Genomic DNA, 25,136 nt, shown 5'->3' on the forward strand with positions numbered 1-25,136 from the left:
CCCTCATTTCATCCCCCTGCCTCCCTGTACTAGAGGTAATCCTGTTCTGGATCCTGTGTTAATTATTCCCATGCCTTAAAAAAAAATTTTTTTTGGTCATATGTACACAAATCCTTCAGAAGTGTAGTAATTTTGCTTAGTCTCATGCTATATGTCATGTTTTGGAACTTTTTTACTCCATCCTATATTGCTAAGATTCATCCGTATTTTTGACCCATTTTGATTGTTTTAAGAACATACTACAATTAATTTATATATTTTATGGTCTTGGGCCTTTGAGTTGTTTCCAGGTTTTTTTCTATTACAAATAATGCTGCTGGGTAGTTTCTTATACTTGTCTCCTGTTGTATATTTGTAAGTTTCTCTTGGGAATATACTAAGTGTGAGATTACTGGGTTTTATAGTATATTGGAAGTTCTGCTTTTAAAACGTAATACCAAATTCTTTTCCAAATTGTCTGTACCAATTTATACTCCCAACAGTAGTATATAAGAGGTCCTAGAGATCCATTTGATCTGTGTCATCTCCAACACTTGTTATTGTTGAAATTCTTTATTTTTGCCACTTGAATGGTATCTTAACCATGGTTCTGATTTGTATTCCTTGATCACTAGTGAGATTGAAAACTCAGTAAATTTATTGGCCATATGTATTTTTTCTTCAGGGAAATATTTATGTCTTATACCCATTTTTCTTTTCAGTAGTTTGTTGTTTTCTTTTTTATTTGTAGGAGTTCTTTATATATTCTTGATGATATCCTTGTTGATTATCTATATTGCATATGTCCCACTATGAAACATCTTTTCATTTTTCTTAAGGTGTTTTCTGATGAGTAGAAATTCTTAATTAAAACAGTTTTCTTTTAGCACAGAATTGCTTGATCCATCTTGAGTTGATTTTTTCTTTAGTGTGGGGTAAGGAGTTGGTGTAACTCCCCACTCCCCTTCCCCCGCAATATAACCTTTTTCCCAGCTTTGTTTATTGGATAGTCTCCCTTCTTCCCATTCATCTGCCATGCTACATATGACAGTTCCACATACGTGTAGACTTTTTCTGTGCTCTTTATTCTCCTGATTATTATTGAAAGCAGATACTTGTGTATCATTCTGTATCCATCCATTATTAGGTCAAGCTTGCTAATTGACTAATTTGTGGTGTTCATGTATTGCATATTCTTGCTCTTTTTTTGTTGTTGTTTCCTTCATCTTTCAAGAGTGAAGAGAAGTTGGCTGAATTCCACTGTCATGATGGATTTATCAGTTACTTTCTGTAGTTTTGTCAATTCTTGCTTTACATATTTTGAGGATATTTTGTTAGGTGGATACATGTTTAGAATTGCTATATCTCTTCTTGGTGGATTGAATCTTTTATCAATATCTAGTGACCCTCTATAACTCTTGCAATGCTTTTGTCTTAAAGTCTCTTTTCTGATGTTAGTATAGCCAGACCAATTTTCTTTTTGGTAATATTTCATGTGTCTTTTTCCATCCTTATATTTTCCAGTCTTTCTGTGGTCTTTTACTTAATGTGTGTCCTGTATGAATTTCTTTTTTTATTTTGTTGGAGTATAGTTGATTTACAATGTATTAGTTTCAGGTGTACAGCAAAGTAATTCAGTTCTGTATGAATTTCTTTTATATAATCTGGAAATCTCTGTTTTTCCACTGAGTTTAGTATATCTACATATATTATGATTATTGATTACTGATGTATTTGGACCAGTTTCTTCTAGCATACTTTATTAATTTGTTCCACTTTTAATGTTTCTTTTCTACATTTGTAAGTAAATCTTCCTTCTGAGAAAACAGAAACCTTATTTAGCATACTCTCTCACATCCCTTGGTCTCTTTCACTTTCCAACCCCCTTTCATATTGGTATAATCTAGAATTTTAGTTCTAAAAATATTTCCTTTTCCATTTCTTTGTTTTTTACTTTCTCCTCCACCCCTTCTCCAGTCCTCAAGACAACAACAAATATTACCAAGATATTTGATCACCCGTAATTGACATACCTCTTTCAGGGACTCCTGAATTTAATTCTTCCCATATTTGAATACTTCTTTCTAGATTGTTTTCAGTGTTGGTCTTTGTGTGGCAAACCTTTTGTACGCTTGAGGATGTTTGAATTAAGTCTTCACGCTGAAATGGTAATTTGTTTGATATAAGCATTCTGCATCCAAAGTTCTATCCTTTTACTTCCTTGTCTTTTTACATCTAATGTTACTTGTTGAAAGGTCTAGTGTCAATGTGATTCTTATTCATTTGTAAGTGATCTGTTCTCTGTGGAGGCTTTTAATTTGATACCCTTATTTCAATGTAATATGTTCAGGTTTGATTTTTTTTTATTTCTTTAAGTTCTCTTGAATATTTAAATATGAAATCTTTTATCTTTTTTAATTCTGGGAAGTTCCTTCTGCATTTTACATTTTTTTTTTTCCTCTTTGGGACTATTATTTTTTTTAAGATGTTGGCTCTTCTACTTCTCACTTCCCTCTTAACTCTTTTTTCCTTTTTTTTTTAATGGTTTACCATTACCTTTTGAGATAGTTTCTGAATCTGATGTTTCAGTTCACTAATTGTTCCTCATCTATACCTACTATATTGTACCTTGACTTCTTTAAAAACTTTATTTTATTTTTATTTTATTTTTGGCTGCCTTGGGTCTTCATTGCTGCACGCGGGCTTTCTCTAGTTGTGGTGAGCAGGGGCGACTCTTCACTTTGGTACGTGGGCTTCTCATTGCGGTGGCCTTTCCTGCCGTGGAGCACAGGCTCTAGGCACACAGGCCTCAGCAGTTGTGGCTCGTGGGCTCAGTAGTTGTGGCTCATAGGCTCCAGAGCGCAGGCTCAGCAGCCATGGCACACGGGCCTAGTTGCTCCGCGGCATGTGGGATCTTCCCAGACCAGAGCTTGAACCCATGTCCTCTGCATTGGCAGACAGATTCCTAACCACTGCACCACCAGGGAAGCCCTGTACCTTGACTTTTTAATCTTGTTTTATTTAATTTTATTCCTATATATCTTCTGTAGATCATTTAAGTCCCCACTGTTTTCTCTACTTAGATTACCTTAGTCCTAAACGTGATCCCCTTATAAATGGAATTTTTCCTTCATTGTTTGAGAGAGAGGTTAAAGAAGAAAAATTTTTTTACTTTATAGTCAGCAGATCCATGGCTGCACGGTAACATTTTTCAAACTGTGTTATTTTGGATATTTACTAGGGGAGATGATATAGGGGCTTCCTTAAGTAGTTTGTTTTAGGGTCAAATATGTTTGAGGAGCAGTGGGCTAAATGAAATGAAACAGATATCTTTAAGGTAGACTTATTTCAGAGCCTTAAATATGCTAATACACAGTGTGACTCTTCAGTAGGAGGACTTTCATATGTATTTTTCTCATTGGAAATAGAACACTTTTTGGCGAACTTACATTTATACTAAGGCAATAACAAACATTTTGTTTTTAAGTTGGCAGTAGAAGTTAAATAAATTATATGTGCTTGAATGTGTGTGTGTTTTAATGTAATTTTTGTTAAAAATTTGTTTCAGGTTAGAAGCCGGCTTTATGTGGGTAAGCTCTTTTTTCTATTTTAGATCTCATCATTGTTGTTTACAATTAAATCAACTTAAAAACATGATAGTATTAACTCTGTTTTTAGGAAGAGAGAAAAAACTTGCTGCAGAACTTTCTACACTGATCGAAGAAAAATGTAAACTACTTGAAAAATTTAGTGTTGTTCAAAAGGAGGTAAGATGTTTTTGAAAATGTTGACATTCATGTTATAATCAGAAGACTTGATACTTTTCAATGCAGCTACTTCTGTGTAAGTTGAAGATCACTCATGCTTTGTTTGCAAAGTGTGAGACTTCAGTGGCTTTCATATTACCAGTCTAAATTTTAACCACTGTGGTAGGTGCATAGTGATGTCTCATTGTGGTTTCAGTTTTCATTTCCCTGACTAATGAGGTTAATCACCTTTTCATGATTATTGGCCATTTAGATATCCTTTTTGTCATGTTGCTTAGTTTTTTTTTCCTCACATTTTAAGAGGTATGCTTATCTCTCTTTTTGCTTTTGATATGTAGGATTTTTTCCTATATTTTGGATACAAGTCCTTTGTCAGATATATGTATTGCAAATATCTTCTTCCACTCTGTGGTTTGCCTTTTTATTTCAAATGGTGTCTTGGTAAGCATAAGTTCTTAATTGTAATGTAGTCTAATTTTTCAGTCTTTTCTTTATGATGACTGTTATTTGTTTCCTACTTAAATTTTTTTTGTGTACTCAAGAGTATGAAGATATTCTTCTGTGTTATCTTTTAGAAACTTAATTTTTTTACTCATTTAGTCTTTGTATTAGTTTGCTAGGACTGCCGTAACACAATACCACAGACTGGGTGACTTACATAGAAATTAATTTTTTTCACAGTTTTGGAGGCTAGAGGTCCAGGATCAAGGTGTTGGCAGGTTTGGTTTCTTCTGAGGCTTATCATTTTGACATAACTGGTCATCTTCTTGCCCTGTCCTCACATTGTCTTTTCTCTGTTCAGGTGCATGTTTCTGATGTCTCTCAGTGTGTCCAAATTTCCTGTTCTTGTAACGGCACCAGTAAGATGGATTAGGGCCTATCTTAATCCAAGGGGCTCATTTTAACTTAACAACCTTTTTTAAAAAAATTTTTTATTTATTTTTGGCTGTGTTGGGTCTTTGTTGCTACCCGCGGGTTTTCTCTAGTTGCGGCAAGCAGGGGCTGCTCTTCGTTGCAGTGCGCTGGCTTCTCATTGCGGTGGCTTCTTTTGTTGCGGAGCACGGGCTCTAGGTGCGTGGGCTTCAGTAGTTGCAGCATGTGGGCTCAGTAGTTGTGGCACACGGGCTTAGTTGCTCTGTGGCATGTGGGAATCTTCCCGGACCAGGGCTTGAACCCGTGTCCAGACGGATTCTTAACCACTGCGCCTCTGGGGAAGTCCTAACTTAATCTCCTTTAAAGAGCTTGTCTCCAAATACAGTCACATTTTGAGGTATTGGGGCTTCAACATATACATTCTGAGGGGAAACAGTTCAGCCCTAAATTAATCAGTCTTTAATCCATCTGGAATTGAATCTGTGATGATGTGATTGGTGGTTAGTATTCAATATTTTTCATGTGGGTATTGAATTTACCAGTACCATTTATTAAAAGACCATCTTTTCCTTTTGTTCTGTAGTGTCGTAGTCTTAAGTCATGTGACTGTATATATCTGAGTCTGTTTCTATAATATTTTCTATTCTGTTGGTCTGTTTTTTAAAAAAAATATATCCTTGCACCAATACCATGCTTTTTATTTTTTTTAATTTAAAAAATTTTTTTAAACATCTTTATTGGAATATCATGCTTTTTAAAGTCTACCTAGCACATCTTGATATCTGACGGTATAAACCTCCAGGTTTGTTTTTCAAGATTGTCTTGGCCATCTTGGCACTTTGTCTTTTTGTGTACATTTTAAATCACTTCATCAGTTTACACATGCACACATACACATAGCCTCTTAGGAATTTGGGATTGCATTGAATATATAGATTAATTTGGAGAGAATTTACCTTTTTACAGTGTTGAGTGTTTATCCGTGGCTGTGGTATATCCCTCTATTTATGTCTTTAAAATTCTCTCAGTATTGTTCATACATTTTTGTGTTGAGGTCTTGTACATCTTTTCTTAGATTTATTCCCCAGTATCTGATGATTTTTGAAACTATTATAAATAGTATAGTTTTTTTAACAGGTTTTTTGGGGTATGATTCACATACTATACAGTTTATTTAAAGTGTACAAATGAATGGCTTTTAGTATATTCACAGAGTTGTATGTCCACCACAAAATATTTTCAAACTTATTTTTTACACCCCAAAGAAACCCTGTACCTCTTAGCTATCACCCTTCACCCAATCTCCCCTACTCGTAAGCCCTAGACAGCTTATCTACTTTCTGTTTCTATAAACTTGCCTACTCTAGATTCCATTTTACATAAATGGAATGATACAACATGTGCTTCCTTGTGACTAGCTTTTTAAACCCAGCATAATGTTATCAGATTCACCCATGTTGTACTATGTATCAATACTTAATATCTTTTTTTGCCAAATAATATTCCCTACCACAATTGATATATCCATTTTTCAGGTGGTGGACATTTGGGTTATTGTACTTTCTGGCTGTTATAAATGATGCTGTTGTGGACATTCTTGTACAAGTTTTTGTGTGGATATATGTTTTAAATTCTTTGAGGTATATACCTAGGAGTAGAATTGCTGGATCTATATTTAACTTTTTTTTTTTTTTTTAAGAAAGGTAATTTTAAATTTTATTTATTTATTTATTTATTTATTTTTGGCTGTGTTGGATCTTCGTTTCTGTGTGAGGGCTTTCTCTAGTTGCGGCGAGCGGGGGCCACTCTTCATCGCGGTGCGCGGGCCTCTCACTATCGCGGCCTCTCTTGTTGCAGAGCACAGGCTCCAGACACGCAGGCTCAGTAGTTGTGGCTCACGGGCCCAGTTGCTCCGCGGCATGTGGGATCTTCCCAGACCAGGGCTCAAACCCGTGTCCCCTGCATTGGCAGGCGGATTCTCAACCACTGCACCACCAGGGAAGCCCTATATTTAACTTTTTGAAGAACTGCCAGACTGTGTTTCACAGTGGCTGTGCTAGTTTATATTTCCACCAGCAGTTTGTGAATGTTGCATTTTCTCCACATCTTTCCCAACACTTGTTTTTTTTTGGCCATGCCATGCAGCATGCGGGACCTTAGTTCCCCAACCAGGGATCGAACCTGTGCCCCCTGCAGTGGAAGCATGGAGTCCTAACCACTGGACCCCCCGGGAATTCCCTCCCAACACTTGTTATTATGTCTTTTTGATTATAGCCATCCTAGTTGATGTGAAGTGTTGTCTCAATGAGGTGTTTTTTTATTTTATTTTATTTTATTTTATTGAAGTATAGTTGGTCTACAGTGTTGTGTCAGTGAGGTTTTAATTTGCGTTTCCCTGATAGCTAGTGATGTTGAACATCTTTTCATTTGCTTATTGGCATTTATATATTTTCTTTGGAGAAATGTCTACTCAGTTCCTTTGCCTATTTTTATTTTTAATTTTTAAAAATTAATTAATTAATTTATGTTTGGCTGCATTGGGTCTTTGTTGTTGCACACAGGCTTTCTGTAGTTGCGGTGCACGGGGGCTACTCTTTGTTGTGGTGTGCAGGCTTCTCATTGCGGTGGCTTCTCTTTGTTGCAGAGTGCAGGCTCTAGGCGCGCGGGCTTCAGTAGTTGTGGCATGCGGACTCCGTAGTTGTGGCTTGCGGGCTCTAGGGTGCAGGCTCAGTATTTGTGGCACATGGGCTTAGTTGCTCCGCGGCATGTGGGATCTTCCCAGCCCAGAGCTCGAACCCGTGTCCGCTGCATTGGCAGGTGGATTCTTAACCACTGCGCCACCAGGGAAGCCCCCTTTGCCTACTTTTAAATTGGGTTATTTGTCTTTGTTATTGAGTTCTAACTTTATATATTATAGATGTGAGCCCCTTATCAGATATGTAATTTGCAAATATTTTCTCTTATTCTGTGGCATGTTCTCCTCACTTTCTTCATGGTATCTTTGAAGCATAGAACTTTTTAATTTTGGTGATGCTCAGTTTATCTATTTTTTCTTTTGTTGGTTATGCTTTTGGTGTCATTTCTAAGAAACTATTGCTTAAAACAAGATCACAAAGATTTACATCTGTGTTTCCTTCTAAAAGTTTTATGCGATTAGCTCTTATGTTTAGATCTTTGATGTATTTTGAGTTAATTTTTGTATATTGTGTTAGGTAGGGGTCCAACTTTATTTTTGGCATGTGGATATCCAGTTGTCTTAGCACTGTTTGTTGAAATGACTAATCTTTACCCATTGAATTGTTGTGGCATCCTTGTTGAAAATCAATTGACCATAATTGTGAGGGTGCATTTCTGGGCTCTCAGTTGTATTTCATTGATTTATATGTCTATCCTTAATGCCAGTTTCACACTGTCTTGATTCATGTAGCTTTACAGTAAGGTTTGAAATTGGGAAGTTTAAGTCCTCCAACTTTTCAAGATCATTCTGAGCCTTTTGCATTTTCTATGACTTTTAGGATCAGCTTGCAATTTCTGCAGATAAATTAGCTGGGATTTTGATAGGGCTTATGTTGAATCAGTAGATCAATTTGGGGTTATTGCCATCTTAACAATATTAAGTCTTCTGATCCATGAATGCGGATGCCTTTCCATTTATTTAGGTCTTCTTTATTTCTGTAATATTTTGTAGTTTGCAGAGTATTAGGTTTACACTTCTTTTGCTAAATTTATTTCTAAGTATTTTATTCTTTTTGATGTTATTGCAAATGGAATTTAAAAAAAAATTTATCTTTTATTTGCTCATTGCTGGTATAGTGTTTATTCTCTTGTTATTTTCTAAACATTTATGGGACCTTTAGAGAGGTCTGCTCTTTTATTTCTGACATTAGGTTGATTGTCCTTCTTTCTCTCTTTGTCACCTTATCCTTGACAGTGGTTTATCAACTTTTTTAGTGTTTCCAAAGAACAACCTTTTGGCTCAGTTGATTCTTTTTACTTTATTTGCTTTCTAATTCATTACTATCTTTATTACTTCATTTTAAACTTTTCTTCGGTTTACTTGCTTTTCTTTTTTTTATCACTTCTTGAGATGGATACTAAAATCATTGAGTTTTTAGCCTTCTTTTATAATTTCTGCATTAAAGTTATAATTTACTTGGCAAGTTTGGCTTTTATTAAAGCATCTTGTTAGTTTTGATATGTCATGGTTTCCTGATCATTCAGTGTAAAATATTTTAAAAATTTTATTGTGATATTTTCTTTGAAACATTGGTTATTTGTTAGGTTATTTATTAATTTCCTAACATAAGGGATTTCCCAATAGTTTATTTGTTATTAAGTTTCAGCCTAATTCTACCTAATTATGTTTAATTCAGAGAATATCCTTTGTATGATTTCGCTCCTTTATTTGTTGATACTTAATCTCTGGCTTTGCATAAGATTGATTTTGGTAAATGTTTCATATACAATATAAATACATACATATTATTATCCTTGTGTCAACACCATACCATTTTATTTACTATTTTATTGGTATATAAATATAAAAATTGTCACTTGTTAATTTTTTATTCATATCGTCTATTGGTTTTTGAAAGAAATGTTAAAATTTCCCATTAAGATTGTAGATTCATTTTTCTCTTTTTTAGTTTTGTTATTTTTATGTATATTGAGGCTATGTTAGATGCATATAGATTTAAAATTATTTTCTTAGTTAGATTGACCGTTTTATCATTATGAATACCCCTATTTTATTTGTAGTAATTCTTTTTTTTTTAAATTTTTATTGGAGTATATTTGATTTATTACAATGTAGTATTAGTTTCAGGTGTACACTAAAGTGAATCAGTTATACATATACATATATCCACTCTTTTTTAGATTCTTTTCCCATATAGGCCATTACAGAGTATTGAGTAGAGTTCCCTGGGCTATACAGCAGGTTCTTACTAGTTATCTATTTTATATATAGTAGTGTGTATATGTCAACCCCAGTCTCCAATTTATCCCTCCTTCTCCTTATCCCCTGGTAACCATAAGTTTGTTTTCTACATCTGTGACTCTACTTCTGTTTTTTAAATAAGTTCATTTGTACCCCTTTTTTACGATTCCACATATAAGCAATATCATATGATATTTGTCTTTCTGTGTCTGACTTACTTCACTCAGTATGACAATCTCTAGGTCCATCCATGTTGCTGCAAATGGCATTATTGCATTCTTTTTAATGGCTGAGTAATATTCCATTGTATATATGTACCACATCTTCTTTATCCATTCCTTTGTTGATGGACATTTAGGTTACTTCCATGTCCTGGCTATTGTATTGTAAATAGTGCTGCAGTGAACATTAGGGTGCATGTATCTTTTCGAATTATGGTTTTCTCCGGGTACATGCCTAGGAGTAAGATTGCTGGGTCATTTTGTAGTTCTATTTTTAGTTTTTTAAAGAACCTCCAGACTGTTCTCCATAGTGGCTATACCAATTTATATTCCCACCAACAGTGCAGGAGGGTTCCCTTTTCTCCACACCTTCTCCAGCATTTATTGTTTGTAGATTTTTTGATGGTGGCCATTCTGACTGGTGTGAGGTGATACCTCATTGTAGTTTTGATTTGCATTTCTCTGATAATTAGTGATGTTGAGAATCTTTTCATGTGCTTTTTGGCCATCTGTATGTTTTTTTGGAGAAATGTCTATTTAGCTCTTCTGCCCATTTTTTGATTGGGTTATTTGTTTTTTTTGATAATTGAACTACATGAGCTGTTTGTGTATTTTGGAGATTAATCCCTTGTTGGTTGCTTCGTTTGCAGATATTTTCTCCCATTCTGAAGGTTGTCTTTTTGTTTTGTATTTGTAGTAATTGACTTTGTCTGATATACAGTGTAACAATCCCAATTTTCACTTGGTGAACATTTGCGTGGTAGATCTTTTCCCATTATTTTACTTTCAACCTTATTATATACTTTTGTTTAAGCTGTCTCTTTTCGAAACAGCATACAGATGGGTTTCACTTTTTTTAATTAGTCTAAAAAAAATCTTTTCAATTAATTAGATTATTTAGTTCATTTGCATTTAATGTAATTTCTAATTTATTAGGGGTCAAATCTACCATCTTAACTGTTTATTTTCTATTTGACCCACCTGTCCCATGTGGCTTTTTCTCTTCTCTTGTTTTCTTCTGCATTGAAATAGTCATTTATTAATTCAATATTTTCTACATCAATGTATTTGTTAGTTATAGATTTTATTTTTTTAATAGTTACCTTAGAGATTACAACATGTATCCTTAATTTATTAAATTCTAATATAAATTTGTGCTGTTGCTACTTACTGGATAATGCAAAGATCTTAGAATGCTTTAATTCCACTTGCCCCCTTTTATCTAAGTGCTGTTGCACCATATATATATATATATATATATATATATATATATATATATATATATATATGTGTGTGTGTGTGTGTGTGTGTGTGTCTATGTTTTCTCTTATTTTTAATTTACTTTATTTATTTTTATTTTTGGCTGCGTTGGGTCTTTGTTGCTGCACGCGGGCTTTCTCTGGTTTTGGCAAGTGGGGGCTACTCTTTGTTGTGGTGCATGGGCTTCTCATTGTGGTGGCTTCTCTTGTTGTGGAGCATGGGCTGTAGGCGCACGGGCTTCAGTAGTTGTGGCTTGCGGGCTGTAGAGCGCAGGCTCAGTAGTCGTGGTGCATGGGCTTAGTGGCTCCGTGGCATGTGGGATCTTCCCGGATCAGGGCTCAAACCCATGTCCCCTGCATTGGCAAGCAGATTCTTAACCACTGCGCCACCAGGGAAGCCCTGTTGCACTATATTTTGACTTTATATTTATATAAACCTCCAAATCATTTTATTATTCTTTGAAACAGTCAAGATTCGTTTTGATTTATCCACACATTTATTTCCATTGTTCTTTATTCTTTCTTTCCCTTCCACCTTCTATCTGGGATGATTTTCCTTCCTCCTGAAGGATAGAGAAACTTCCTGGTCTTTTCTTTTCTGGAATATACTGTTGATAAATTCTCTTAATTTTTGTTTGTCTGATAATGTCTTTATTTCTCCATTTTGTATAATGCTCTTTATAGAAGTCTGAGTTGGCAGTTATTTTCCTTAAGCACTTTGGACATCTCATTTTACTGATTTTTTTTCCTTAGCATGTTGTTTGTGGGTCAAAGTCAGCTATAAGTTTTATTGTAATTTGGTGATCTTGTTTTGTATTTTTTCTCTTTCAATTTTAAAAATTGAGGTATAATTTTCATATAATAAAATGGACATTCTTAAATATGCAGTTCTGTGAATTTTGACAGGTATATTCACCCATGAAGCTACCACTCCCATCAATACATAAAACATTTCTATCACCCTTATATTTCCCTTGTGCTCATTTTCACTCAGTCCCCTACCCCTGCCAGCAACCACTGTTTTTATTTCTATCACCATAAATTAGTTTTTGTCTGTTTCAGAGTTTGTATAAATGAAATCATACTCTTTTGTGTCTGCCTTTTTTCAGTTAGCATTGTATTTTTGAGATTCACTATGTTGTTGCATATATTAGTAGTGTTTTTTTTAACTTGCAAGTAAATTTGCATTACATCAACATCACAATTTTTTTTATCCGTTTACCACTTAATATGGTTATTTCTAGCTTTTGGCTATTATGAATAAAGTTGCTATGATCATTCTATCTTTTTGTGTGTGTGTGGGGGTATATGTTTTCATTTCTCTTTTGTAAATATCTAGTATTAGAATTGGTAGGTCATAGGGCAGGTATTGTATAACTTTATAAGAAACTGGCTACTTTTATGATTTTCTCTTTATCTTTGATTTTCAGCAGTGTTACTAGTTGTCTAGATGTGGTTTCTTCTATTTATCATCCCTGGGCTTCATGATGTTCTAGAATCTGTGGCTTAATGTCTTTCATTAGTTTTGTAGCACTCTTGATCATAACCTTTTCAAATATTGTTTTTGCTTTTTTTTTTTCTTCTCTTCCTGTAATTTTAAATACTTGTATTTTAGCTTATTACTACATCCCATGTATCTCTTATGTTCTATTCTGGGTTTCTTATCTCTTTGTTCACACTTCAGTCTAGATGTTTTCTTCTAATCTAGCTTCCATTTTACTAATTGTCTTCATCTGTGTCTAATCATCTTTTAAACCATCTTAATTTCATTTATTTCCTTTTTCAGTTCTAAAGTTTGTGTGGCTCTTTTTGTAGTTCTTTTTTTCTGGTTTAATTATTTTGGTTCCTCTTACATATCAAGCTTACTTATTTTAATGTCTGAAGGAGAACTGTATTACCTGAATCCTCCAAGAGTCTGCTCTCTTGCTCATTTTTTTCTCTTGGTTCTCAGTCATATCTTGTTTTCTTGAATGCCAGATTATTCCATGTTGAGTATCAGTAATAGTATAACAAAAATTATAGTGGTAAATTTGAAACTGTGGGCAATGTTATCTTTCTGCAGTGAGGATTTACTGTTGCTACTCATGGAATTAGTGGGTCATAGGGCAGGTGTAGTTTGGAATAAAATTTATGGCCCTTTTACTTAGAGTGTTGCTTTCTTTCAGTATGAAGGCTTAGAGTCATCTTTAAAGGATGCCAGCTTTGAGAAGGAGTCAACAGAAGCACAAAATTTGGAGGTAAAAACAAATATTATAATTATAAAAGTTAGGGGAAAGGTTCTTAGTAAATAACATAAATTTCGAAAGTCATGTATCTTCTTAGAACTCACATTTCAAAGGAAATGTGAAAGAGCATCTCTAGATGTTAAAACTTAAGAAGTTAAATATAGGAAATAGAATATTAGTAAGTAGCATAAGGTATTTTAAAAATTTGAGCTCTTGTTGATAACTTGTTTTGAGTGAAGCATATTCAGTTCAATGTAATCTAGAGCTATATAGAAACTCTTTATTCTTCATTCCTGGGAAGTGTATTAAGGTAACCATTTCTTTCTTGACTCAGTTTGCTCTAGGAAGGAAAAATAGGATTTATTTTCATAAATTTAGGAATAGTTGGCAATGAAAAATTATGTAAGTTCAGGCAGTACTTGCCTTTACCTCATACCAATGTATTAGGAGCTGACTAGAATTAGACCAAAGATTTATGTTATACACAGTGGTGTGCTGGTAAATGTTTTAACAACTGGCTCTTTAAAAAGCAGGAGCCTTTATTTGTAGCATTTGCTGGGTTCTGTTGTGTAAATACTCCCACCTTGACCAATTTCAAGGTACCAACATGATGCCACTGAATGTGGAGTTTGGAGGAGATATAGAGTCAGCTCTCCTGAATGAGGTATGATTTAGGTAATAGTAAGGAAGGAAACTGTGATAATTTGTCATTTAGCTAAGCTACGACAGATTAGGGTTAAGTAATAGCAATTTCTTTAGAGATGGAAATGTTGTAAAAAGCATACTAATATTAAAGTAGAAAACAATGGACTTTGTACCTTTGTTGTACGAGTTCAGTCAGTTCAGCTTGGCAGTTCTCAATCACTGATGTCTGTAATCATCAGAAAGCATATGTATCATGAATCAGAATTTCCTAGTAGAGTCCAAAGGAAATTATAAATTGAATTCCAAATGACATTAATTTCTTAACCTTTTCTTTCTTCATCTGTTACCTATTAATATTCTTAAGAACTTGTTGAAATTGTTGTATTTTATTTGTTGACCCTCTGTTTTAACTGCTGTTATGGTAGTAATTTATTAGATTGATTAAAAGGGAATTTTATAAGGAATTTAGCATGCTGACAAAAGAGCAAAAACTGGAGAGCAAAAATATTTACTCAAGCTTTGTGATGTTGTGGATAAAATAAAACACACCAATTTATTCTCAGGCATTGAATTTATGTAATCTGGCCGTAAAATTAGCTAAATTTTTACTTTATAATGAATATTTTGGAAGTTTTCCTCTAATTTTAGTAATTTTTTAAAACATATAGTGTTTATATTCAAGATTGGTAAACATAGTTGAATATAAACTATAATGTGATACAATTACAAAAATTGATGTTTGAATCTATAGATAAAATCAAAACAGTAGAGTAATTTTGATTCTACTCAGAGAATTCATATAATCAGATAGTCAAATTTGGGGAAATATATATATGCATATATATATTTATGTAAATGAGTTTTTAAACCAGTATGATATAGTATGTACTTGTGCTACTTTTATTTTGGCCTGCATTAAATTCTTTGATTCTTTTGGTTTTTTTTAACAAGTTTGTTGAAGGATCACAAATATCAGAGGTATGTTTATTACAGTATTTAAAATCCAATTGGAATAATCCAACAACTAATCATTTTAAATTAAAAAGGTCACAGAAAATATGTCTTAATTCAGTGTAGAATATTATCTTGATTGTTTTTTGAATTTATTTTTTATTTTATATATTTATATTAAATTTGGTTTTTTTCTTATTCTTTCTTTTACAATGCTTTAGAGCAGAAGTTGGCAAACTACAATCTGAGCTCTCCATCTTTTATTGTAAATAAAATTTTATTGAAACACAGCCATGCTCATTCATTTACATATAGTCTTTGCTTTCTCACTACATATGCATATCACTTGAATAGCTGGGACAGAAACTGTGTGGCCTTCAAGCCTAAAATATTTACTTTCTGTCTCTTTATAGAAAAAATTTGCTGATACTTGCTAGTATGGCTGTTATTTCAGTGTTATAAAAATGAACAAATATATAAACTAGACTTATTTAACTTATAGTGTATGTATTTGATTACACTCACCTGATTTATCTTGACCAAAAATTCCCATGTCAGTCTTATAAAGTTGGCTTCCTCTTTTAGGCAGTCTGTGAAAAGCTGACTAGGTCCACATCTGAACTTGAGGATGAAATACTCATTCTAGAAAAAGAGTTAAAAGAAGAGAAATCTAAACATTCGGAACAAGACGAATTGGTAAGACTTTTGTGTTTGAGGAGACTGTAGGAAAAAGAAAGTTATTGAGTTTAAAAAAAAATGATATGATATTGGTTAAAGTATTACATGCACTGTAAAAAAAAAAAAAAAAAAAAAGAAATCCAAAGAATACAGAAGGCTGTGAAGTGGAGAATAAAAATTTCCAGATCCACTAGCTCTTTTCATTTGTTAGAGTTTACCATTATTATGTTACATTTCTTTCATATTCTTATAGAAATTTTCTATTTGCACTATGGAAGTAGCTCACACAAATAATTTAAGTTGAACAATCAAATACATAGTGGATTTTAAAAAATTACTCAAAACGTGTATTAAGAACTTTAACTTTCCTTTATTTGTCTTTCTATTTTAAAATCTGTCTTAAGGATGATCTTGATGTGTGTGAGATTATTTAGTAAGATATGATGCTAGTGGACTTCTTTTGAGCCTATATAACTTAAGTGTTACGGAATATTAAAGATGAGTTGAAATACTGTTGTTATGTAACTTTTGTATGAAATCCCTTTAAGCATATGGCTGAGAATGTTTCTTAATTTGAACCCTCACTTTTGGAGCAAAAGTGTTAGGTTGATAATATACTTAATATATATGGCATCTTGGAAACTGGAGGAGTTTAGTATATACTTGTTTATTGATTTATACTGCCTTTTTAGATGGTGGATATTTCAAAAAAGATACAGTCCCTAGAAGATGAATCAAAGTCCCTCAAATCACAAGTATCTGAAGTAAGTTGAATTACTTTAATAGCTCTGTTGCTTTTGAAAGTCACTTACATTTTACTATTACTTTTATAATTAAAGAATAAGGCATAATAATAGAATTCAGATGTATTTTAAAAATACAGGGTATCTGAGGAAAGTTCATTTTTTTCATTGGACAGTATTTATTGAGCCATTGCTATATACTGGTCACTGTTGAAGGTGATTGGCACTTAATATTAGTAGACAAAATAGAAAGGCTCTTGTGGATTTTAAATTCTGGTAAGAGAGACAGACAGTAGAAAGTTAACAGAATTTGCCGCATAGTACATAGAAGGTTACAAGAGGTTAAATCATTTGTCCAAGGTCATGTGGCAAGTTAGTGGCAGAGCAACTAGACCTTGAGTGACTAGACCTTGAGTCTAGGCCAGCCTTTTTTTCTGCTACAGCATGCTGCCTCTCCTATTAATATTGGCACGTTTTTGACTTTAATTCCGTGTTTCAGGGAGTGTGTGTAAAAAAGAGCTATTGTGTTAAACTAATTCTTGTAATCTCAATATGTTATATTTTACTTAGGCCAAAACAACCTTCAAAATATTTCAGATGAATGAAGAAAGACTTAAGGTAGCTACAAAAGAGGCATTGAGTGAAAATTCTCAACTTCAGGAAAGCCAGAAACAGGTTTGTACTGTAAAGGGGGGACTCCAGCTTGTGAGTATGTAATTATAAACGTTCTGGGCATAGTCATGACTGACCCATGCTAGGGGCAAAAGTAGGCTCTTTCTGGAGACCACAAGAGCAGGACAATCTCCTTTGTATCCTATGGTGTCTCTTTTATATAGGATACAGAGGTCTGTATTCCTGGAACCCTCTTCCCCCAGGAGTGAAAGTAAGCCCGGGCACTCAGCATTTTAATAATAATAATAACAAATAGCATTTAGCACAAATATTCAAAGCCAGACTGAAGGAGGGCAGAGAATACCATGAGAGTTATTGCAACTGTGTGTCTGGGCCCTGAAGACAGAAGCAGTTGTTGTGGCAGATCTAATGAGGATTTAACTTTTACCTTCTTTCTCCGCACATATGTAGACACTGCCACATACCCAAATATATTTCCTCTCCAACTGTTCTCCTGATACAGTTATAATTTTTCAGTGGGAAAATTTTTAATGATTACATTATTTATGATTTTCTAAATATTACAGCTGAGACACATGGTGTGTTCTGATTACATATTCTGTTTCGCTCAACATTTTATTTGCCCTAGAGTTAATAATTGTCTTGTTTCTTTTATACCTATCTGTAATTCATCTGTAGTTCAATCATATATATCTCTTTTAGAGATTATGTAAATATTTATGTGTTCAAATGCTTTGGTTAATCTCTTAATTTCATTTTTTCCTTGAAGCAGTCCTTCCTGGGGTCTTCCATCCTCCTGGTCCAGTAGGAACTTGTTCTCTAGGTCTGTTATACTTCTGCTGTTCTGAGATTTCACTTCACCCCCATCCTTTCCCTTGTCTTTCTTCTGTGTTGGATCTTTTATTTCCTGTGTCCTACCTGTGCTTTTATGTGGTAAATTCCCTTGATTAGCTTCCTGAGAAAAGGTATAGGAGGTAACTTTTAAAAAACTTTCATGACTTAGAATGTCTTCTTCTTTCATACTGTTAACATTTTGGTTGGGTATCTTCTGGGTTGAAATTTTTTTTCTTGATATTTTGACATAATTGCTCTGTTGTCTTCATTTTCCAGTATTACTTTTGAGAAGTCAAATGCTATTTGGATTACTGAACCTTTTTTGTGACCTACTCTTTTCCCTGGTGGAAAATTTTAATATCTTTCATTGTTTCCAGTTCTCCAAAATTTCATGATGCTGTGCCTTAGTGTGGGTCTTTTTCTATACATTTGTTGGATACTCTCAGTCTGGAAACTTGCTCTTGATTCAGTTCTGGGAAATTTACTTAAATTATTTCATACTTTTTAGGGTGTATTTTGTATGATATATGAAATTATTGAAAATGTCTTTTTTGGTTTCTTTGTGTCTGTGGAACTTTCATTCACTTATTCTCTGATATTTTTCACTTGTAAGAGTTCTTTGTTTTGCTTATGCCTTTTTCTGGTTTCATGGATGCAGTGTCTTACTTTGCTGAGGATATTACTTGGTTTTTTTCTCTTTTTTGACATGTTTTTCCCTGAGTTGCCTTGTTTCCTTTGAGCTCCTTTATTTTCTGTTTTAGTCTATGTCTTTTATCTAAGAGTTTCTTTTTTCAGGTATTTGATGGTTCTTGGGTGTCTGCTCATTTAATAGTGAAGCTCTCCAAATCTAATTGGAAGCCCTGTGTGTTTTTCATGGACCCCTCCATAGGGTAATCTGGCTAGGGTATTTCATTGGAGGATCCCCGATTGTTGGTATTCAAAGACCATTTTCCACAGGGATGACTCCTCCATAGTTCCCATTTGGGAGGTATAAGCCTGTTTGCCAACAGTGAGGTAAGCAGCTTAGTGAGGTAAGGAGGGCTGGTATCTCACTATTCATTTCAGTAAGTCAGCTTTCGCTTAATGCTTTTATGTTTTCAGCTTGTTACTCACACCTTTACCTGGGTCAGGTGTCCCAGAGTTTCAGATTCTAGCTCTCCAGAGAATAACCTTCCAGGTTCTTGCCAGATGTGTGTGTATGAGTGTGAGTGTGCCTGTGCACGTGCATGTGTGCATGCATGTGAAAGACAGTGGTGTGTGGGGGAGAGAGGGATGGATTGAGAATTAGAGTGTGTGTATATGTGTGCGGGGAGAACATAGGGGATTTTCTAACTGCTTTTCATACAGACTTTTGGGCAGTCCTCCTCTTTTCATTCCACATGTACCGTAGTACTTGTGCCTCCAAATCACAAGCCATTCTGGGTTGTATCAAGTCAACCTGCTTTTAGGGTCTCCCATCTTCTGCCTTAGATTTCAATTCTGTCTGGTCTTTTACTGTGCTTCCATCTCTTTCCACTTTCCACTTCTAGAATTATCTTTTTCCTCATCACGTTTTCTCTTTTTCCTTGTGGGTTTATGCTTTTTTCCCTTAAACCTCTTTACTGTCATCTTAGGAGATTTCAGGAGAAAGTGGTGGTACACCCTGTGTTAATTTTGCTATGTTATCAATATAATCAAAAGTGACCTTTTGTACCTTGAAAAAAAAATTTCACCTAGATTGTCTTACTCTTTATAGCTGCTTTCATCTATTCCTTTGTAATCACCAGAGTTCTTGAAATAAACTATTCTGTATTCACTGATTCCATGTTCTAACACATTCCTTCTTTAACCTTATAAGACTGCATGCTGTGTATGCAGTCTCTTTAGTAAATCACTAGAGACCAACCAATCACCAAATCCAAGTTTCATTCTTCAATTCTTAGTTATTTTTAATCTGTCAGTGTTGTCTTATTCTATTATACATGCATGGAGAAGGATTGGTTTTTCTTGTGCTAGGGAATATGCTGATGAAGCCTTAGTTTTTCAGAGAAACCCAGTAATTACTATTTGATAGAATAGAGTTGTTTTTTTTTTTAACATTTTAATGTTGCTATCCATTTATTTATTTATTTATTTATTTTTTTAGAGATAACATACATATTTTATTTTATTTATTTATTTATTTATTTATTTTTGGCTCTGTTGGGTCTTCGTTTCTGTGCGAGGGCTTTCTCTAGTTGTGGCAAGCGGGGGCCACTCTTCATCGCGCTGCGCGGACCTCTCCCTATCGCGGCCTCTAGTGTTGCGGAGCACAGGCTCCAGACGCGCAGGCTCAGTAATTGTGGCTTACTGGCCCAGTTGCTCTGCGGCATGTGGGATCTTCCCAGACCTGGGCTCGAAGCCGTGTCCCCTGCATTGGCAGGCAGATTCTCAACCACTGCACCACCAGGGAAGCCCCAGAATAGAGTTTTAAAGACTAAATAAAATTGGCCTTTTTTTTTCATATATATATATATATATATATATATATATGGGGCGATTCTTTTGTAAATTGCTTGCTGATTATATTTTTTTGGGGGGGGCGCCTATTTTTCTTAATGACTTCTAAGAGCTCTTTGCATGTTAAGGTTATTAACCCTTTGGTATATATAAGAATTTCGTTCTTGTTACTTGCTTGTTTTTAAATTTTATTTTTGTTATTTTTTGATTTGCAAAGCTTTTAAGCACTAGGTAGTTAAGTTTATCTTTTATAACAATCTTTATCTTTTATTCATGTTGAGAAAGTCTTTCCTGTAAAAGTATATACAGTAAAAGATTATTTGTGCAGAATTTGATCTGTTCTAGATTAATGGTATTTCTGAAGATTAGTTAACCACAGAATGGCACATGATTAAAAAAAATAAATTTTAATACAAGTAAGGTATGGCATGTTATATGGGATATAAGGAATGGTAAGGAATGGCCAAATCTAACAAATATGTTTGTCTCAGAAAGCTTTTTATTTGATATAAGTTTATTATGTAAATCAGTTGAAGAATGTTTAAGTGTCTGTTATTTTGCTTTACCCCTGTTTTGAAAGTTCTTTGAAAACAGGAGCCCTTCCTTCCTTCCCTTCTTTCCTCATTCCATTCCTCCTTTCCTTCCTCTCTCCTTCCTCCATCCCTTTCTCTCTCCCTTCTCAGTAACACATTGTGTTGTATGTTTATCAGTGGTACACCTAGGTATATAAATAAGTGCATCTACACCTACGTATGATAAGATAATATGAGGTACTTTTCCTTTTTGTGAGGTTCTATTAATGATACACCTTAGATATATAAATAAGTGTACCTACACATAAGTATGATGAGATAATATGAGTTGCTTTTCTTTTTATTTGGGGTTTGAATTATAGCTTTTACAAGAAGCTGAAGAATGGAGAGAACAAGTGAATGAACTTAATAAACAGAAAGTAACATTCGAAGACTCCAAAGTACATGTGGAACAAGTTCTATGTGATAAAGAAAATCAGATTAAGGTAAATGACCCTGCTGGTTTAGTGACTGAGTTAAGCTAGAATTTTATACTAATTTCTGAAATTAGAAAATTTTTGTTTTTAGCAGCTTTTATTTTGATAATTTATTTGGCCAAATTTGAGGAAGTGTACTTTTGGGCATACATTCCAATTTGTACCGGGGTTGTTATCCTTGCTGCCTAATGTTCCTTGAAGACTTGTAGATTTGTAGTATATATACATCTGTATTCCCTGTGTCCTTTTTTCTTCTCTCCTCTGTATTTTAGCTTAGGTATTTAATGAAGAAAGAAAAAGGATATTGGATTTTACCTTTTATCTTAAGATTGCCATCTTTTTTTGTTGATAAGAAGAGGTTGGAAAGAATTTTATAAACTGGACAAATGAAGTTATGTGTATTGGCTGAATGTCTTTAATACTAGAATAACAGATATATGTACTTTTACAGAGAGGAATACTTTAAGTAAATCTAATTGAAATTTGACTCCAATAGGAATAAAATAGTTGATATTACTATTCGGATTTGTTGATTTTTTTTTCCTACGCCCCGTCTCTCCCTCCTACCACTTTTTCCTGCCTACCCTTTTATTTTATTTATTTATTTATTTATTAACATCTTTATTGGAGTACAGTTGCTTTACAATGGTGTGTTAGTTTCTGCTTTATAAGTGAATCAGCTATACATATACATATATCCCCATATCTCCTTCCTCTTGCATCTCCCTCCCATCCTCCCTATCCCACCCCTCTAGGTGGTCACAAAGCACCAAGCTGATCACCCTGTGCCTACCCTTTTAATCTTATACTTTCAAGCTGCAAACAGATACTCAAGTGTAAATACTAAGTAATAAGCTGTATAATTAACATTCTGTAATCTGCCCAGTGAAGTGGATGTTTTCATCTTGAAAGCTATACATTTATGCTATTTACGTTGCTACTAAGGATGTTTTTAATATTCCATCTTTAGGATTTGTATTCATAATTTGGCATATTGTTTTATTTTTTTTCCCCTAAACTTACTCTGCTAAAGAACTTGGGACTCTTCCTAACAGAACAAGAATGAGATGCTAATCTCAAGCTCTACTCAAAGTTGTAGGCCATGATATTTGTGCCTGGAACTCAAGAGGGAGGAGATCGAAGGGTGGAAATTGTAGAGCAGGATGGGTTTTTTTAGGTGGGTCCTTCCACAGAAATACATGGGACAGTCTATTTTATTCTCTATGGTGTAAGAAAATCTTCCTTTATTTAAGAAAATTCAAAAAAGTACTGTTGGAAAACCTCTAATGTTCCAATTCAGATTCTCTTTTATAATTTCCTTTTCATTATGTCAGTTGAGCTCCTCAGCTAGTTGTTTACTTGAATAAATTGAATCTGTGAAATCTGTGATTTTTTTTCATATATCATGCACCTCACTTGAGGATTTGTTTGACTTCACACAAAATTGACTCTCATATTAATGACCACTCTTACTATGGCAAGTGAGAAACATCACGTAAGAGATGTTTTGTTACTTTATAGTCATGTGATACTTTTAGCAAAAATGGGCCATTATCAAGTATTGTATTTGATTTAGGAATAACCAGTTTTGATTTTTAACTTGCAGAGTTTAATAGTAAATAAATGTTAGTTTTTGAGAGTGTTTACATATTTTATGCCAGGTGGAGAATAAGAGCTCCTGTACCGTCATCTATGTGGATTGATTTTTAGACTACAACTATGCATTCAGAAGTTGTAAAGCTGTTAGCATAAGGTATTACCCTCTCTCTTTTTTTCCCCCTTTGCTAAATGTCAAGTCTCTGACTGAGCGCTTACAAAAGATGAAAGACTGGGCTGCTGTGCTTGGAGAAGACATAACAGATGATGATAACTTGGAATTGGAAATGAAGAGTGATTCAGGGAATGGTGCGCACTTAGGTATTAAGTTATGACTTACCCTCTTTTACCGAAAACGATGACTGGCTCTTGTATTTCCTCTTAGTTCCCCATGTGCACCATGTTCTTTATATACTTGTGTAATATTCTGTCTCTCTCTCACTGTTCCTTATGGTTGTTTTGGCTGGGATAGCACCTTTTCAGCAAATCTTTTTTCAACCCCTCAGACAGACCTTCAGTCTTCTTCCTCTCTGTTCTTTTTATGTGTTGTACATTACAGCACTTTTCACATTGCATCATAATCATTTCCACGCCTGTTTTTCCCTGTACTGTAAGCTGATCAAATGGATGGGTGAGTAGTTTGAAAAATGAGTGTTATATAAATGAATGCCTCAGGATACCTTTTTTTTAGATGGTTCAGATGTTTACAGTACTTGAATCTTGGCCATCCCAAATTCTTATTGCCATTGCTGGTTGCAGTCTGGAAACTCAGCAAAAGTTAGGTTCACTATAGCCACTTAGTGTATTTCCAAACCAATTCCTTTGACTTAAAAAAAGAACATTTTGTTTTGACATAATTATAGACTCACAGAAAGTTGTAAAAGCAGTACAGAGAAGTCTCATGTATCTTCATCCAGTTTCCCCCAATGATAGTTCTTCTGACCTTTGTGCCCTTTCTCTTTTCTCTCCCTCCATCCCCCGTATAATTAACGAATATTAAGGAGAAGGTGTGATTTTTTTAAAAGATTTTCTTTGATGATAGCATTAATGTGTTGGAAGAAAAGTACATTTCAAAGCAAATACGTATAGTTCTGTTTATACTTTTTCACTTCTGCTTTACCTTGTAAGAAATAATTCTTTTTCTAATGAGAAAACTCATGCTTTTTTAATGTTATTTTAATTTGGAGTATAATTCCACTCATATTTTGTATGCTGAAGGATTCTAAGAATAATTGAGACTGTGGGCTGGATTTAGGTGAATACCAAATCCCTGTTATAACTCTGTTCTTGGAGTTAGTGGTGAAGAACCTTGTTAGATGATACTATGGTACTTCCAGTGCTTTTTTAGTTTAGCTTCCTGGGAGCAGGTTCGAGGCTGTTTTGCCGTATATTAAATTCTTTATTGTAGCAAGAAGAGGGATTATAAGGCTCTAGTTGAGTGAACTAATAAAATCATTTGAATGTCTTGTGGCATTGCACTGTTTTCTCAATTTATTATTATGTTTTTGTTTTTCACTATAGATAATCAACCAAAAGGAGCTTTGAAGAAACTGATTCATGCTGCTAAGGTTTGCATTACTACAAAAATGTAAAGAATATAGAGAAAGAAATAAACATCCATATGTCCTAGTAACTGTTTTAAAAGTCCATTTTATAGTTACCATGAAGTGATAGAATTTTTAGAAGTGATCAGAATTTTCTTCAATTGCTTTTTTCTTTTTTATAGTAACTGTTGTTATTATAAAATTAATATTGTTAATTTTTAGAATTTATCATAAAATTTTTCAAGGTGTACACTCATTTCTTTGGATAAGGAATATATTAAGAATGTTTACTATATATTCTCCCATACTTCCCTCTTTGTGCATTCTTCATCCTCTGGTCTCAGTATTTTCTGATCCCCTATTGCCTAATATCTTATTTTGAGAAGTAGGTATTAGATTCATTTTCTTATGGTTTATTCCTAACCTTTTTCATCCTAGTAGTGGTATCCTGATCTTTATTGATCTATGTGAAGTCTTGGTAATGTAGTTTGAAGGTTGCTTTAATCAAAACTTATGTGCTGGGACTTCCCTGGCGGTCCAGTCATTAAGACGCCAAAGCTTCCACTGCAGGGGGAAAAAAAACCCCAAAAAGACAAAAAACGAAAAAAAAATCTTACATGCTGAAAGCAAATAGCCACTATTCAAGCATCTGTCACTGATCTTCTCTGTTCCTGTTTGGGGATTTACAACTATTGATGACTTTGCTAACTTTCCAGGATGGAAGCTACATTGTTGGTTTGTGTAGTCTAGGCAATAATTTCA

At 34.1% G+C, this 25,136-nt stretch overlaps 1 protein-coding gene across 10 annotated transcripts in view; it reads left to right on the plus strand.

The window, feature by feature from the left end:
* The window catches only part of MIA2 (MIA SH3 domain ER export factor 2), a 113,872-nt gene that overhangs the window by 40,957 nt on the left and 47,779 nt on the right, over positions 1 to 25,136 (plus strand). For 8 of the 10 annotated variants that reach the window (XM_007178319.2, XM_007178321.2, XM_007178327.2 and 5 more), the window contains 10 exons: positions 3,548 to 3,569; positions 3,658 to 3,746; positions 13,204 to 13,275; positions 14,860 to 14,886; positions 15,445 to 15,555; positions 16,230 to 16,301; positions 16,851 to 16,955; positions 21,121 to 21,243; positions 23,031 to 23,151; positions 24,352 to 24,398. In XM_007178319.2, coding sequence (XP_007178381.2) covers positions 3,548 to 3,569; positions 3,658 to 3,746; positions 13,204 to 13,275; positions 14,860 to 14,886; positions 15,445 to 15,555; positions 16,230 to 16,301; positions 16,851 to 16,955; positions 21,121 to 21,243; positions 23,031 to 23,151; positions 24,352 to 24,398 — 789 coding nt within the window. The remainder of the gene's footprint in view (positions 1 to 3,547; positions 3,570 to 3,657; positions 3,747 to 13,203; positions 13,276 to 14,859; positions 14,887 to 15,444; positions 15,556 to 16,229; positions 16,302 to 16,850; positions 16,956 to 21,120; positions 21,244 to 23,030; positions 23,152 to 24,351; positions 24,399 to 25,136) is intronic. The other 2 variants (XM_057543481.1, XM_007178320.2) reach the window with 2 other exon arrangements.

Source organism: Balaenoptera acutorostrata, chromosome 3 (genome assembly GCF_949987535.1).
Source record: "Balaenoptera acutorostrata chromosome 3, mBalAcu1.1, whole genome shotgun sequence".
Classification (NCBI taxonomy): Eukaryota; Metazoa; Chordata; class Mammalia; order Artiodactyla; family Balaenopteridae; genus Balaenoptera; species Balaenoptera acutorostrata.